The sequence below is a fragment of the Ceratotherium simum genome, chromosome 5, assembly GCF_057802395.1.
Source record: "Ceratotherium simum simum isolate JZ-2026a chromosome 5, ASM5780239v1, whole genome shotgun sequence".
NCBI lineage: Eukaryota > Metazoa > Chordata > Mammalia > Perissodactyla > Rhinocerotidae > Ceratotherium > Ceratotherium simum.
Window position 1 is genome coordinate 57,830,951 of NC_141904.1, and position 13,023 is coordinate 57,843,973.

General features: G+C 34.3%; 1 protein-coding gene across 1 annotated transcript in view; it reads right to left on the reverse strand.

Annotated features, from left to right (window-relative positions):
• Positions 1-13,023, reverse strand: part of DNAH12 (dynein axonemal heavy chain 12) — a 211,395-nt gene that overhangs the window by 186,299 nt on the left and 12,073 nt on the right. The window contains exons 6-12 of the mRNA XM_014793143.2: positions 7,251-7,440; positions 4,632-4,704; positions 3,854-4,012; positions 3,437-3,632; positions 2,463-2,651; positions 1,746-1,902; positions 985-1,076 (exon numbers count right to left, since the gene is read on the reverse strand). Of these exons, the coding sequence (XP_014648629.2) occupies positions 985-1,076; positions 1,746-1,902; positions 2,463-2,651; positions 3,437-3,632; positions 3,854-4,012; positions 4,632-4,704; positions 7,251-7,440 (1,056 nt within the window). The remainder of the gene's footprint in view (positions 1-984; positions 1,077-1,745; positions 1,903-2,462; positions 2,652-3,436; positions 3,633-3,853; positions 4,013-4,631; positions 4,705-7,250; positions 7,441-13,023) is intronic.

Genomic DNA, 13,023 nt, shown 5'->3' on the forward strand with positions numbered 1-13,023 from the left:
TTAAGCAAATTTAGTAACATATTAGAATCTAGGTGGTACTCTTCATAAAATGCCTTCAATTTCTTTGTATGTTTAAAATTTTCATCATAAATGGTTGGAAAAAAATTAAAATTTCTAAATTGTACATTAAAAATAAAATCTGAACAGTCAATAGAAAGGGAGAAGATGAAGAAACAGAAGTCTAGTTTTAACCAATAGAACAAGGTCCCTTCACGGGATAGGAAGCTTTTCTCACTCAATTGCTTTTTCCCCACTGCTGCCAGAATTATCTTTCTAAAATTTAGATCCAAGTATATTACTTCCATGGCTAGAAATCTTCCAAACAACATACAAACTCTTGAGCAGAGACACCTGAAGATTTTCCCATGTGGTTCCAATTTATATATTCAACTTCATATTCTAAATCTGCCATGTACTATATTCTTGTTACCTATTCTTCACTATTTTGGTTTATTTAATGTTCTCCAAACACCTCTAAACACTTTTGGCTTTTGTTCATGTTACATTCCCTCTCTTCTCCACCTTGAAACACCTACTTCAAAGCCTAGCTCACTTTGCACTTCTTCTAGAAACCTTCACCAATTTCCCAAAGCAAAAGCAATCATTCCCTCTTCTGTGCTTCCACCACAATTTGTCCATATCTCTACTCCAGTTCTTATCACAATATATTATAGTTGTTATTTCTATGTCTGGCTTCCAGGCCAAATATAAGCTCCTGAGAACAATGTATATGTATTATTTATTTTTGCATCACCAAAATCTTGCTAGGTGTCTGAATGTGATAAAGAAATTTTTGTTGAATCAATGAGTGAGTAAATAAATGACTAAAGAAATTATGAGGTGAACCTATAAGTTTACTAAAATAATGTTTTGCATAAGAAATTCTATTAACTTTAATTGAAACATTTATTTTATAGAATAAAAAGATCCTAATTTTAAAAAGCAATTCACAAAGCATTAATGAAAAACAGAATTACCACTTACCTCTGTGTATTCATCAAAAGTATGATCTTCTGCCTGAAAAGTTTCTATCAGCTCATCTGCAGTCCCATCAAGGAGCCAACTATATTTTGCAACTGAAAATTAATAATCTAATTTAAATCTCAATGACACCCTTTAAAAAAGATAAAGTGCTTTTTTTATATGGTCATGGAATGGAGCAGTCTATTCAATTAAATATTATTAATAAAGTATTGACATATGTTAATAGGAACAGATAGCATAAAATAAAACAGACAACAAGCAAACCAGGTTAAACACAGATATTTTAAAATAAAGATAATTGGGTATATAATAATCTTAAAATAACTTAGAGGTACAGATAAGCCAGTTAATAAAAGGTTTGGGTTAACAGAATGTCAAATAACTATTTATTTATCCTGACCACATACACACTTGAGGAGACTATAAAATTGAGCTGCAAGCTCTTCAAAATTATTCTTAGAAATTACCTTGCTTTCACCCTCAATTTGGCTTTCTCCTTATTCCAACATCTCTTCTTTCTACTTTTTGGCTTCATCACCCTGCTCCAGTTAACATTCACCCTTTGGACCAGACAACAGAATTCAAGTTTCTTGGGTTTGATCCTTGACTCTGCCAAAAATCATGCCTATGCTCACTTCTGGCTCTCTCTGCTCTTTCATGACAGCCCCCAGACAATCAATTATCTGACCAAATTCTAGTAAAAATAAAATTACACTCTTTTATGGTAAAAAAAGGTATAATATTATATATGTCATATATACCGTATGTCTCATAATGTTTTCTTGCTCCTTCTAAGTTTTGATGTACTGCCACCTTCAGCGTATTAAGAGCCCACTGTAACACGTGTTCAGGAAGTTCTGTGTCAAGATTTACAGTTGTTGAAGTTCCTGATAGCCAAGAGGGTATTGTTTGGACATTCTAACATAAATAAAAATGACAATTTATGAAATAATTATCTGTGCAATTGGTCTATATGTAGGTCTTATACTATATTTTTAAATATTTTTTTCAGATTTCAATGGGCCAAGGGAAGATAACTTGATGAAAAATAATGATTTAAAATTGTATAGTTTGTAGCCTAATATAAAACTTAAGTTGGGTTATTTTTCTATCATTCAACAAATATTTATTGAGCAACTATAATGTCAAAGTGATTATACTAGAACGCTCTAGAAAGAGCTAATATGAGTTGGATCTTGTCCTTAAGAAGCTCACGACTCAGCAGGGAAGATGAGACACGCATAAAAATGTCAATTTATAACTACAATAAAAGTTCTAAGAAGAAAAATGTCATCTCCAGCCAGGAGATTTTCTCAAAGAGAAAGTATTTTTTAATTTAAAATAACTTGCAGGATGGAAATAAAACAAAAAGTTATAGCATTTTATTTACATATACACTTTATAGAGCTCCAACTCAATTTTAAAATTCTGAAAAAGAGCTATATAAAGAAACCCAGTGGATAAGGATAAAGTAATACCTGCAGAGCTTCAGCTATTCGCTCTACCAAACCCAAAACAACATCTTCCAAATCTTGAAAGGTAGGATAAAATTCCATTTTATCATCATCAAACGTCAATTCCATCTTAAATATTGGCAGCCCTTGTTGATCTTCTTGGTCAAAGAGTTTTACAAATCCTTCTACAGTTCTCTTTAAGAGATCCTTTAGCTGCATGACGTCATAAATTACTATTACATTAGAAAATACAAATTTCACTTTTAACTAAAATCTGTGAACTGTCATCTATAATTAAGTCATTCTATCAATCCATTTAGTCCTGAAAATTATCCTCATTCAAATAATCATAGTTGTCTTAAGGGGATAAAGCTAGAAAGGAGATCATGTATATTAATTACAATGTCACAGACTAGATATTAAATATATATATATATAATCCTTTTAAAGATACAGTGCAACATTCACAGAATCTTTGCAGATCTTTACCACAAGGGAAAGTTTTTATTCAAAACTATTTTTCTAGAATTGTATTTCTACAACAGTAAAATTTGAGGAGCCCATAAATATAATTGCACAAAATTAATATTCTCTTTGTGTTTGTCATTTAAAGATGATCAATAACATTTCTAACCAAGATTTTACTGAGAACAAAATGTCAATCAACTTGAAATTTCATAAGTTCAAAAATATGTTTACTAGGATAGTTCTTTTATTAATATATTCCAATAAAGCTATAGATAATTAGCTTATAGCTTTTAAGCATGAGCCCAATAATTCCTCATAACATTAACACGTACTTCTAGACTTTCCTCTCATTTTAGATTGCTTCAGAAACGGAGCATTTTTCTGCTAACTTTATTTAAATAAAATTATAGCAAGAATGTTTTTCTTAATTTATTTCAAAATAGTTAGCAATATGTCTAAATAGAATTTTATTTAAAATACTAAACTAATTTTAATAACATTATCATTTAAAATATAAAAAACATATTTACCTGATTTGACATAAGCGTAGAGACACAGTTATAAAATGCATCCAATTTTTCAGGTTTAATGCCTTCTAGTGCCTCCTTCTTGGTAAAGAGACTTATAACCTTTGGATACCATGTGTTCATTATCTTCTCTTCTGCCTTTCTAGCTTGTATTGATAGGTCATCTTTCAGTGATTCACAATCAATTGGGCCTTTAGCTCTATTTATGAGAAAAATAAAAATGACCTAAAGCAACTGATAGATATTTGTCTTGATACACAATTGTTGAAACAAGAAAGAAAAATTAAAAAATTTTTTTAATCTAAAGAAAAGTTCTGAAGATTTATCAACCAGTTTTAAAACTTATACAGTCAAAAATATAAAGACTCAAGCAGGAAATATTCAAATTTTAAACGTTAATTAATAAGTATGGGATTTTACCTAATTCCTGTTAAGTCCAGCAAAACTGTATTGGCAAATGTCTTATAACCAAGGTCCAGTAACATTCTCATAGTTGGATGAACAATGTGCAAATTAGCTAATATTTGCTTTCTTGTCTGCAGATAGCTAGAATGCCAAGGATTAGAATAATCCAGGCCTCTGAAAAAGCAAAATACCATATTAAACAAGATTCAAACAATACACTCTAAATTCTAAGAAATAATATTTATAACATGAAATTAGTATTAAAGTGAAAAGACTGGGGATTGAGAAGAGGGAAATGTGGCCAGCAATGGGAGCCTTAGGAGATATGCATGTAATAAAAATACATCAAGATCTTGAAAGTGCATTATCTTCAGAGAGATCATTTGTGGGTAAGGCAAGCTGATGGGCCAGGCATGAGTGCCCTGCTAACTTCCACTGTGTTCTGGCTCAGTTACCCTGGGTAGAGATAAATGAACTTAGTCCTTAGGATTGGGAAGAAGGGATGGAAAAATCTGTCTGGCATACACTGAAGCTTACCTAAGGCCAAGTTGAGCTATACAGCCATAAAGGTTCCCCTAACTGTGTAAGCAACTAGACAAGCACAGTGTAGAGGATACCTTTGGGGACAAAAACATTAGTACTATTTTTTTAGATTTGTTCAAAATAACTTTAAGCTTCACAACTGTAGATGTGAATGTAAGATCACAACTGTAGATGTGAATGTAAGATTAGTTTATTTTCCATCTGTTACCCAAACCTAGATGCAGTACTGTTTTTAAAATAATTTACTTACACAGGGGATTCGGGTAAAGGGCCACCTTCATCTTCAAGCCATTTAACTGGAGGTTTCATAAGAACACTCTGCACTAAAACATATATATGTATTAATTAATACTTCTTGAAAAATCCTTGCAAGACCTACTGAAATCAAAGGTTCTAACTTTTGATAATGGATAGTATAGTTTACTGTGTATTAAAATGAGTATAAGAAAAATTTCTTTATTGAAAACAAAATCAAGCTCTTAGTACTATTTTGGCCTTACTTTGGAGGTGAATTCAGATACAGTAAAGCTTCAATAAGTTCTCAGTTTTTCAAATTCTATCTACTCAACGGTCACTGACATGGCCACTTAAGAAAATTTATTCCAGACTTACCAAAAAAAAAAGAGAGAGAGAGAAGGCTCAAATAAATAAAATCAGAAATGAAAGCGGGGAAATTACAACAGACACTACAGAAATACAAAGGCTATAAGAGAATACTATGAAAAGCTATATGCCAAGAAATTGGATAATCTAGAAGAAATGGATAAATTCTTAGAATCATATAACCTTCCAAAACTGAATCAAGAAGAAATAGAGAATCTGAATAGACCGATCACTAGTAAGGAGATCCAAACAGTAATCAAAAACCTCCCCCAAAAAAACAAAAGTCCAGGACTAGACAGCTTCCCTAGTGAATTCTACCAAACATTCAAAGAAGACTTAATACTTATCCTTCTCAAACTCTTCCAAAAAATTGAAGAGGAGGAGATGCTTCCTAACTCATTGTATGAGGCCAACATTACCCTGATATCAAAACCAGACAAGGATAACAGAAAAAAGGAAAATTACAGGCCACTATCACTGATGAACATAGACACAAAAATCCTCAACAAAATACTAGCAAATTGAATACAACAATACATTAAAAAGAGCATATACCATGACAAGTGAGATTTATTTCAGGGATGCAAAGATGGTTCAACATTTACAAATCAATCAAGATGATACAATGCATTACAAAATGAAGAATAAAAATCACATGAACATCTCAACAGACATAGCGAAAGCATTCGACAAGATACAGCATCAATTTATGATAAAAACTCTGAATAAAATGGGTATAGAAGAAAAGGACGTCAACATAATAAAGGCCATATATGACAAACCCACAGCTAACATCATTCTCAATGGAGAAAAATGGAAAGCTATCCCTCTAAGAACAGGAACTAGACAAGGATGCCCACTTTTGCCACTCTTATTTAACATAGTAGTAGAAGTCCTAGCCAGAGCAATCAGGCAAGAAAAAGAAATAAAAGGGATCCAAATTGGAAGAAGTGAAACTGTCACTATTTGCAGATGACATGTTTTTATATGTAGAAAACCCTAAAGAATCCACCAAAAAAGTATTAGAAATGATAAACGAATACAGTAAAGTTGCAGGGTACAAAATAGACATACAAAAATCCATTGTGTTTCTATACACTAACAACAAAATAGCAGAAAGAGAAATTAAGAATACAATTCCATTTATAATTGCAATGAAAAAAAAATAAAACACCTAGGAATAAATTACACCAAAGAGGTGGAAGACCTGTACACTGAAAACCATAAGAAATTGAAGAAGACAAACAAATGGAAAGATATTCTGTGCTCATGGATTGGAAGAATTAACACAGTTAAAATGTCCATACTTCCTAAAGCAATCTACAGATTCAATGCAATCCCTATCACAGTCCCAAAGACATTTTTCACAGAAATAGAATAAAGAATCCTAAAATTTATATGGAAAAATAAAAGACCACAAATAGCCAAAGCAATCCTGAGAAAAAAGAACACAGCTGGAGGCATCACACTCCCTGATTTCAAAATGTCCTACAAAGCTATAGTAATCAAAACAGCAAAAAGAGGAGGATCAGCAACATATGTTAGCTCAGGGCTAATCTTCCCCAAACACACACACAAAAAAAGATGAAATCTTGCCATTTTTGACAACATGGATGGAGCTTGAGGGTATTACGCTAAGTGAAATAAGTCAGACGTCAAATACCGTACAATTTCACTCATAAGTGGAAGACAAAAACAAGAACAACAAACACATAGTTACAGAGATTAGATTGGTGGTTACCAGAGGGGTGGGAGGAAGGGAGGAAGGTGCAAGGGGTGACAGGGCACATGTGTACGATGAGGATGGTAATTAGTCTTTAGGTGGTGAACATGGTGTAGTCTACACAGAAATTGAAAGATAATGATGTACACCTGAAATTTATATAATGTTATAAACCAGTGTTACCTCAATAAAAAATAAATTAATTTTAAAAAAAGATTAAACTCCTAATAAATCTCCCCAACTACATTAATATTTTATTATAATCCTGTAAATAGTATAGCTACAACGGTAAAGATAAAGTGAAAAATCAAAAAGCTATTAGCTAATAAGCACACAAAAAATTACAAAAAGTGCCCTTAAATTACAAAGAGTTTGACTAGATTATAGGCTCAAATTAAAAACTTTAAATAAAAATCATATTTAAGAAATACATGTAGTTAACTATATAATGTTTGTTATTTATTATTCATATTTCTACTTTTGATTGGGAGGGTCGTGGGAGCAAAGGTAAAAGAAGCTTAGCATGTGTTAAATACTACTTACCCAAATGTCTCTTCATGCTTTTTTCAAAGTCACTTGACACCTCATCTATGAGACTTTCAAGGAGTTCTTCTCTTTTTTTGCCTTTCTTTAGGGACTCAGGTATCAGCATTAACATACGATCCAACCATTCCTGCTGAATAGGTACTATAGGACTACTTTCTACACATTTCTTCAAATAAATATAGTTGAGCTGAGAACATAATAAGAAAAAATTAAACGTTCCAAATGGTGTAGCATTTCAACATAACTCCTGAGCTGTCTTCTCAAGACAACATTTTTTCAGAATAAAAATATTCTGAAAAATAACATGTTTTCAGAATAAAAACATTTTACCCAAAAGTACAATCTACAAAGAAACCATTTTATATTTTTCTTTATTTATGATGAGTTCTCACCAAATTAATGTTCTCAGTATACTTTTCATTTTCTCAAGGCAAAACAAAGATCCTTTGTCTAACTTACTATTCTTTCATTCAACAAATATTCATTAATTCTACAAATATTCAGACATTGTTCCAAATACTGAGGAGATAATAGTAAACAAAATAGACAAAGCCCCTACTCTCTTGGAGGTTATCTTCTGGTACAATAGCAGTATAATATAATTTCATAAATTCTCCCATAACAATGAGTAGTCTGACAAAAACAGACATGAACAAATGGAAAGACAATACTTGATCTGGTAAAGACATTTTAACATCCTGAAAATTTCAGTTTGTCCCAAAATTAATTTAATGCAATACCAATAAAATGCAATAACCATAAAAGTATCTACACACATTTTTATAGAACCAGACAAGTTGAGCCTAAAGTTCATGTGGAAAAATAAACATGCAAGAACAGCCAAGAAACCCCTGAGAAACAAAATCTACAAGAGAGGCCTAGCCCTAGGAGACACTAAAACTATAAAGTCTCTCTAATTAGCACAGTGTAGTACAGATGGATGAATACAGAGACCAGTGGAAAAAAACAGAAAGTCCAGAAATAGATTCAGTACATAGGAAAATTTAACATATGATAAATGTGGCATCTCAAATCACTGGAGTAAAGATGAAAGTTTTAATAAATAATTCTGGGACAACTGATTAGCCATCTGGAAAAAGATAAATTTAGTCCATACCTTTTACCATTCAGAAGAATAAATTCCAAATAGATCAGGAATTTAAATTAAACAATAAAACTATACAAAGACTAGAAAAAAATGGATAAATTTTCCTATAAATTGAGGTAGGGAAAAACTTTCTATGATTCAAATTCCAGATACAAAAAGGAAAAAAATGATTGACAAATTCCGACTACATAAAGATAAAAATGTTTGCATGGCAAAAAAAAGTCATAATAAAAAGGTCAAAAGACAACTGACAATCTGGAAGATAATAGTTGCAACATATATCTCAAATTGTAAAGAATGCTTAAAAAGTTAGGGGATGGATGAACTTTGAGGACATTGTGCTAAACGAAATAAGCCAATGACAAAGAAACAGATACTGTATGATTCCACTTATATGAGGTATTTAGAGTAGTCAAATTCATAGAAACAGAAAATAGAATGTCAGTTGCCAGGGATTGGGGGGAGAGGGAAATGGGGAGGTGGTGTTTAATGAGTACAGAGTTTCAGTTTTGCAAGATGAAAAAGTTCTGGAGATTGGTTGCACAACAATTTGAAAATACCACTAAACTGTACACCTAAAAATGGTTAAGATGGGGCCGGCCTGGTGGCATAGCAGTTAAGTTCGTGCACTGTGCTTCAGCAGCCCAGGGTTTGTGGGTTCGGATCCCAGGCGTGGACCAACGCACCGCTTGTCAAGCCATGCTGTAGCGGCATCCCACATAAAGTAGAGGAAGATGGGCACAGATGTTAGCTCAGGGCCAATCTTCCTCAGCAAAAAGAGGAGGATTGGCAACGGATGTTAGCTCAGGGCTAGTCTTCCTCACACACTCAGACACAAAAAATGGTTAAGATGGTAAATTTTGTTATGTGTATTTTACTATAATTTTTAAAACTTAGAGGAAAATAAGACCAGAAACCCAATAGAAAAATGGGCAGAAGATATGAATCAACATTTCACAATGAAAATATTATTAAAGTGGCCCTTAAACATATGAAAAGATGTTTAATTTCACTCATAATTAGAGAAAGCAAATTTAAACTATCCTGAAATATCATTTGTCACCTATCAGACTGACAAAAAATAAAAAATATGAGCCCCACATTCTGTGGTGAGACTATGGGGAAGCAAGCACTCTCATAAATTGTGAGTAGGAACGCAAATTGGCACTACCGTTTTGGGGAGACATTTCACAATATCTAAGAAAACTACATATTGATCTAGAAGTCCCACTTTTAGAAATTGAAAATATACCTCCAACAGTGTGAAAACACACGTACACAAGGTTATTCATTGCAGCAAAATACTGGAAGCATTTGAGAGTGGCTGAATAAATTATTATACATCCACACATTGATGTGCTGTGCAGCAATAAAAAAGAATGAGGAAGTCAAATCAATACCTTAAACTTACCTAATGCTATACATCAATTATATCTCAATAAAGCTGGAAAAAAAGAATGAAGAAGATCTCTATGAACTAATATGAAGTGATTCTAGGATATATTGTTAAGTTAAACAAAACACAAAACAATATTTATAGTATGGTGCATTTTGTGTAAGATAAAACAGAAATAAGAAAATATATCTGTTCTTTTATGAAAAATTAAACGCAGAAAGGATAAACCAGAAATTAATGAAATTGGTTATATAAAGGGAGTGGGTTTGGGGCCGACCCGGGGGCATAGTGGTTAAGTTCGCACACTCCGCTTTGGCGGCCTTGGGTTCGCAGGTTCGGATTCTGGGCGCAGACCAACACACCACTTGTCAAGCCATGCTGTGGCAGCATCCCATATAAAGTAGAGGAAGATGGGCATGGATGTTAGCCCAGGGCCAATCTTCCTCAGCAAAAAGAGGACGATTGGCAACAGATGTTAGCTCAGGGCTAATCTTCCTCAGACAAAAATAAATAAATAAATAAAGGAAGTGGGTTTGAATGGGTAAAAAGTATAGGGGGATGGTAACAGGGTAGAAGGGATGGGGGATACTTCTCTGAGTATACTTTTGGTAGAGTTCTGACTTTTAAACCATGTTATTGTTTCACATGCTCAAAATATAAGCAAAGAAAATCAATAAGGATGGGGTGGGGGAAGAAACTCAAAATGAAAAACAAACAGAAACAAATGAACCTAACTAAATTTCAAATTAATAAACACAGCCACACTGAAAGGGGTGTGGAACTAACCAAAATACTTTTGAACACAGTATTTTGACTATATACCTTCAAGCTAAGTACAAAAAATTATAGAAAAATATTGAACAATAGTGAGTAAGTTTTTCACGGTCTTATGAGTTAGCAATTTTACAACTGTTTATGTGTATTCTAGGATTTAACAAAATAAGTAATTACATTGTGGTTCATAAAAGCCCAGTTTCTCACTGTCAGAGAAGGGAGCTACAAAAACAGAGAGGAAAGACTAGAATGAACCCTGTGATGTTGAACAGGAATAGGAGGCATTAGTATAAACTCATGGGGTTTTTTTTTGTTTTTGGGGGGGTTTTTTTGTGAGGAAGATCAGCCCTGACCTAAGATCTGCCAATCCTCCTCTTTTTTGCTGAGGAAGATTGGCCCTGGGCTAACATCCATGCCCATCTTCCTCCACTTTATATGGGACGCCGCCACAGCATGGCTTGACAAGCGGTGTGTCGGTGCGCGCCCGGGATCCGAACCGGCGAACCCGGGCCGCCTCACCAGAGCACACGAACTTAATCGCTTTTGTGCCACCAGGCCGGCCCTAAACTCATGGCTTTTTAAGATAGATAGCTAGATGATAGAAGGATGGATGGATGGACAGATAGATAAATTACTTCCTTGCTCTTTCTGCTGAGAGATCCAAGAAACAATTACATCCAGTGTCAAGGAACACACCTAACACTCATATCACGGTTTTTAAATACCATTCTCTACTAAAAAGAGCCAAGAATCCTTGGAGAAATGACTGATTTCAGGGTTAGAACAGGAAAAGTACAGGATTAGCCTGGGACATCTTATTGTGTCAGAACATAAGAGCTCAAAGAATGACGGGATAAGTAAAAAAGGACTTAAGAGTCAACTTGAGGGCCGGCCTGGTGGCATAGTGGATAAGTGCGTGCGCTCCACTGCGGCAGCCTGGGGTTCGCCGGTTCAGATCCCAGGCACGCACTGACACACTGCTTGTTAAGCCATGCTGTGGCAGCGTCCCATATAAGGTAGAGGAAGATGGGCACAGATGTTAGCCCAGGGCCAATCTTCCTTGGCAAAAAAGGAGGATTGGTGTCGGATGTTAGCTCAAGGCTGATCTTCCTCACAAAAAAAAAAAAAAACAGTCAACTTGAAAGGCTCCCACTGGCCAAATCTGGGACAATTAAACATCAAAGTAAACAATAATAATAACACATTATAACTCAATGGCTAAAATAAGACTCCATAGCCATACTGACACAAATAAAGAAATACATACATACATAGAAAGGATGAAGTTCTTCCTTACTACAAAATTCCAACTAAAAAATGTACAAGGAATGATGGAAAAATTACTATTTGGCAACCACCATAGTAACCATTGTTTCAAGCAAGAATGTTAACATTATGGGAACAGGTAAAGCATATAGGGTAATTCTTTGTACTCTTTTTACCTTTTTTCTGTAAGTCTGAAATTATTTCAAAATAAAAAGATTTTTTGAATGAATAGCCTGGTTGGACATTTTTTACTTTTGTCTCTGCTTAAAAATTTCTTTTCAATTAGTTGCTTACTCCAAAATTCTTCCAGGGGGTCTTTTTCTATGTCTACTCCATTAATGTGCTGCTTGATCTTAAAAGTCCTGTGATGGTCCCCAATTCCTCACTGTATCAATGAAGTGACATCTGTCTAGAAACAAACCAGAGCTCCTTCCCCCTCTTCCTCTTCCCTATCTCCCTAGGTGATCTCATCTAGTCCCATGACTATAAATATCATCTGTATATGTCAATGGGTCCTAAATATGTTTCTTTAGAACTGAGCTCTTCCTGAACTCTCCAGCATAGCCAAATGAGACCTCTTGATCTCCCCAGCTCTTAATCTGTTCCTTCCTCAGTCTTAGCTATCTCAACAAACAGCACCAATTACTCTGTAAAATCAGGCCGAAACCCTAGAGTCATCCTTGGTTCCTCTGCATCCAATCTGCCAGCAAGTCCTATCATTTCTACAACCAAAATATATCCTAAATCTATCAATTTCTTCTAGGTCTATTACTATCACTCTAGTCTAAACTACAATCATCTCTCATTTAGATTGCTGTCTTCTACAACTAACTGGTTCTTCCTGATTTTTACTCTTGCCCTGGCCACAAGCCATTATCCAAAGTGTCAAAGTGGTTTTTCCCACATCACTGTCAAGTGGCTATTTCTCATTAAAACATAAATCAAACTATAATATTCCCATGAATAGACTCCTCCAATGACTTCCCACTGCACTGTGAATAAAATCCAAACTCCTTACCATAGCCTACAATGCCCTCACGACCTGGCCCCTGACTCCGTCTTCAATTCACTTTATACCCTCCCATTAGCTAAGTCGGTATGCTCTAGTCAAGCTGGCCTTCTTTCAGTTCCTGGAACACAACAAATTGCTTTCTCTTTCAGGGACATTAAACTTAGCTGTTCCTTTCGTTGGGAAAGTCTCAACCCCACATCTTCCTGTGGCTGGC